The sequence below is a fragment of the Antrostomus carolinensis genome, unplaced genomic scaffold, assembly GCF_000700745.2.
Source record: "Antrostomus carolinensis isolate BGI_N321 unplaced genomic scaffold, ASM70074v2 scaffold7484, whole genome shotgun sequence".
In the NCBI taxonomy this organism is placed as follows: domain Eukaryota; kingdom Metazoa; phylum Chordata; class Aves; order Caprimulgiformes; family Caprimulgidae; genus Antrostomus; species Antrostomus carolinensis.
The window spans coordinates 112,064-116,686 of NW_010310033.1; the positions used below are offsets into that span (position 1 = coordinate 112,064).

General features: G+C 38.3%; 1 protein-coding gene across 1 annotated transcript; it reads right to left on the bottom strand.

Annotated features, from left to right (window-relative positions):
- Nucleotides 1-582: 582 nt before the first annotated feature.
- Nucleotides 583-1,842, bottom strand: GPR63 (G protein-coupled receptor 63). Its single transcript, XM_010166272.1, has one exon. The coding sequence runs from the start codon at nucleotides 1,840-1,842 to the stop codon at nucleotides 583-585; it is 1,260 nt and encodes a 419-aa protein (XP_010164574.1).
- Nucleotides 1,843-4,623: the final 2,781 nt, after the last annotated feature.

The window sequence follows — 4,623 nt, forward strand, 5'->3', positions numbered from 1 at the left end:
TACATAACAAAGTATTCCAATTAACAAATTCTAGAGTAAATTTTGTAAAGTGCACAAAAAATGTTAATGGAAATACAAAAAAAAAAAAGTTTTCTAGTTTCACTATGAAAACTTCTGAAATATCGTTAAAATTAAATAGAAGTCATCTAATGAGACTTTTTGGCTCTAGTATATTGGCAGACAGCAGCAATGTTTTTCAGAAAAATTACACCAACTAAATATACTGTATCTTAGCAGCATAAAAAGTCCCTACAATTAGATGCAATTGCAGGCCTAGTAAGCATAAACCTGACAAAATGTTACAAACGCAGTTTTCATTTAAAAGAATGGATTTCCATGGAATCCTAGAGGTAACATTTGTTATTTTGTGTACATTGTATTCTGATGGTAAACCCAACTACAGCCAATCACTTTCCCTCCCTCTATCTTTCCTCCCAAAATTGCACAGAGTACTGGAAAATTTAATCAAGTTATAAGATATGGCCACACTGAAGAAGCCATATTAAACAAAACAAAATTCAATCTAAAGCCTAAAACCAAATAATCCCAGAAAAGAACAATCATTGTCAAACAACCGCAGCTTCACACCACCGACCGATGCTCCCCACACACGTAGATGGCACTGGGTCGAATGCGCCGCCTTGTATGGCCAGGTAGCTGTGGCAAAAACTTGAAGTATTTGGGCATCAAGTCCAAGCATGCATCATGAAACTTCTTAATCCTCCAGTAGTAAATCAGTGGGTTCAGTGCAGACTTGAGGTAGCAGAGCCAAAGGAGCCAAGTGCTTATCTCAAAAAAGTTGTGCTTGTAGTAGAAGTGGCTGTTGAATGTGGCAATAAGGCTGTAAGTGGTGAAGGGCGCCCAACAGACTATGAAGACAAGGAACAAAATCAAGATGGTTGTGAAGGCACGCGTTTTAAAGCTCATATCAATATTCATCTGAAAAGGTCTCTGTAAGCTCATGAGACCAAGTTTGCTGGCCTGGCTGAGGCATATGCTATCAGGGTGGCTATGGATACGAACTGCATTGTGGCGGACGGTGTTGAGTATGCCCATAAAAGAATATAGCATTACCAGGAATGGAATAAAAAAAGAAATTAGCAAGATAACTATCACGTAGGCTCGGTAACCTGGGCTTGTAGAGTAGCCAAAAACACACTGAGGTGCTCTCGAGGGTATCTGCAGATTAGGATTCCCTACTGATAACGGAAAAGCAACAACAAAGGATGCCGCCCAGGAAATCACAATGAGAATCTTTGCACGGTAGGGGTTCAGTTTATCTTGCCTCTGAACTATGATAAGGAATCGGTCAATACTAATAATCAGAAGAATAGCTACCCCCTCTATGACAAAAAGCCAGAAGAACATGGCAGAGACTCTGCAGAATATATCCCCAAAAATCCATTGAGTGGTAATGATAGTTATCAAAGCAAAAGGCATGTTCAGCACTGCCAGCAGCATGTCTGCAAAAGCCAGGCTTGCTAAGAGGATGTTAATTGCAGATCGCATAGCTGCCTTCTGGTAGACCATGAGGCAGACAACAAAGTTTCCAAAGAAAGAAACCAATAGGATAAATATCATAGCAGCAGAAAGAATGATCTGGAGTGGCAAACTCAAGCTCCTGAAAACTTCTTGCGATGGCAGGACAGCTGTAGTGTTTACCAGAAAAGTACTTCTCTCAGTGGTGAGCACAGCACCTGAACTATATCTCAATGGCTGTGTTGTGCCACTACGAAGCAAGAACTGGGGAGTGGTAAAATTCATATAGGCATTTTCATAAACAATAAAAGTAGCATTTGAGGTCCCAGAGTGGGCCAGTGTCAACATTGCTGAGAAAACCATTGCTTCAGGAGAAATGAAAGCAGAATCAAAGGTCTTCAAGGCATTTCATCTTCTTCAGGCAGTATCTTATTCCTGGTCATTTAACAAATCAAAATTCAACGTCTAAAAGTATCAAAGTTCTTAAATCCATGTCAGTGTTTCCATCTGAAAAATAAGAAAGAAATTCAAAGAAACAAAGTAAGACTCTCTGAAACCAACGGGAACCAAACGATTGCTCCGCTTTCCTTAATGACAAAAGGATCTTTAATACATATTTACACTTTAGGTCAACACAATTTACTTAAGCACCAGCCACAGGAGTCTCATAATATTTAGTCTTTTTCTTACAGATCCTGCTCCTGTAGTCTTGCTGATACTGTACAATACTTTCAATTCACCAAGCTTTTTTCTACTCTAACCAGGACTGGAAAACTTTGGTGTTTGAAAACAAACTTCTGATTAAGAGTGAATAAATCAAATCATTATCTTTATTTAAATCTCATCATAATTTTTAAACTAACTTCATGATTTTGTTTTTAAACTGCCTACAGCTGGAGGCTTTAGCTTAAATAGTATCAGCATCACTTATCTGCCTGTTTGGTAAGCACTGAAAAGCCTACCTATCTGAGCTATCCTACATGATACAGAATCCTTGGTTCCATGTCAGTCATCAGCTGCAGATGCTTCAGGAAAAACCATGTAAAACATCCTAACCTGTTATTAGTTATTAAATAATTTGTCCACAAGATCAAGGTGCAGGAAACTAACTCTTCTTCAGTCACTATAACCCTTCCCCCCACAGCAAGCTTTCCTGCTTTCACTCGTCTAGACATGTCTTTTGTTAATCCATCTTGGTACCCCACATAATTTAACTGTGTGTGCCTTCTTTTTCCCTGTAAATCTAACCCTTAAACATTCTGCTGAATTCCCTCCCTCATCATTATGCTGCTACAATGCAATATTTCCTTTTGTAGTTTATGTGTACTGTCTTGTACTATTATTACATGTATTGTATTATTATGGGTACTGCTCTTACAGACAAATAAAATGCAAAGTGTTTCCTCTTTTCAGTGCTTGCTCTTCATAGAGCTCCTCCTCTCTAACTTGGACTATTAAACGAAACACTCCCACAGTATGCTGGCATCTGAGCAAGATGGAAACATGAAGGATTCTATGCCCTTTTAAAAAACAGATCACCATAGCCAGAAACATGAAGTGGGATTCACCTCATTCATTCTGGATGACTATAATAGTCACCTCAGGCTGTTTTCATGTTTTTAGTCAGAAGAGGGATAATAGGCATCTTCAGAGGGCAAGCTATCCCTCCTCCATCTCTGCACATGGTGACAAGCTCATGCTTACTAACTCAAGAAGCTTACATTTGGTAACACAAATCCTGCTGCCCACAGTATTTATGCAGGTTCTGCTTAGTATCAACACCGAGTAAAAGTGAAGGGAGGAAGGAATGCTTTTATGAATTTACACAAAGACTACATGCTCCGTGGAGGACCAAGAGTTTACTCTTCCCTGGATAATACTGCACCAACAAACAAATTAACTGTAAGAAAACAAAGCCTAACATGAGTCCCCAGTTTGGACTTTTAGTGATCCAAATTCAAACCTGCTCAGGCTGCTGACATTGATTCATCAACGAACATTATCACGATGACCTGCTCCACTCATTACATAGCAAAGCTATTCCCCTCCCATCTGCAAGCTCAGTATTGCTAGGTGATTTCCAGAGCCACATAACCTTCAGCATTTTTCCTAAGACAAATGATTAACCTCTCTGTCTCCTCTAATTTTCAATGGTATCATGAAGGAATATTATTATAAACACCCTAATTTCGTTGAGTCATACAAATTCCACTTTCTAGAGGTCTTCCTGCTTGAATGGAAGGGAATGTCATAATTTTCTATTTTATCCTATATTTCAAAGATTGTACAGTATATTAGTACACTCAGCAAGAGTATACTAAGCTATGTACACTGATATTTTACAAAAAATGACAAAGTCTCTTAACTTTATTATAGATTTTCCTTTTTTCTCCATGCTCTCCCTTTCATTTTTATTTTATAGTAACTCTTCTAGAGAAAGCCTCAACATTAATTACAGGCTAAAACATATATAGTAGCCAAAACTCTTTTTTCTTTGGGCTTAATAAACCTTTCTTTTACTAGTCTTCTTTAACATACTTGCTAGAATAAAATCTGTACCCAACAGGAGAAATGTTTAGACAGCTTTCCAGGATAAATAAGCAAGGATTTTAGCAATGAACATGAGCATCTCACCCAAAGTTCCACCAAGGCTTATGACTCCACAAGCCAAGAACACTGAAGAGGAAGGAAGCTGTAGCATTCTGTAGGGACTGCAAAAGAGCATAATTTCAACAAATAATTTTGGATCTAAAATTATGGGAGTACAAAAAAGTAGATCTGCAGGGCAGCATCTTTTAGAGCTCCATAAGCAATAAGCCAGCAAAGGTAACTTCTGCATTTCTGACTGTCTTTAACAAGGTCTCTCCACTAAGGCTTTATAGGAAACTAATCTGTCATTAGATAAACGTAATGCCCTCTCACAGAAAATAATCAGTTTAAAATAGGAAACAGAAGAGGGAGCAGTCAGTTTTGCAGTGAAAACAGGTCACTAGAATGAACCTACAAAGAAAATCTATCCTGGGGTTCAAGCTCTTCAACCTATAGGGGAGAAGAGGCAAATGTGAAACCACAACATTTGCTGGTGATGAACATAAACTGTTTTTCAGAGCAATTTAATAAAAACAAAGGTCAACTTTGAAAAGG

Coding starts and splice junctions, on each gene's coding strand:
- GPR63 (XM_010166272.1), bottom strand. CDS start 1,842: ATGGTTTTCTCAGCAATGTTGACACTGGCCCACTCTGGGACCTCAAAT.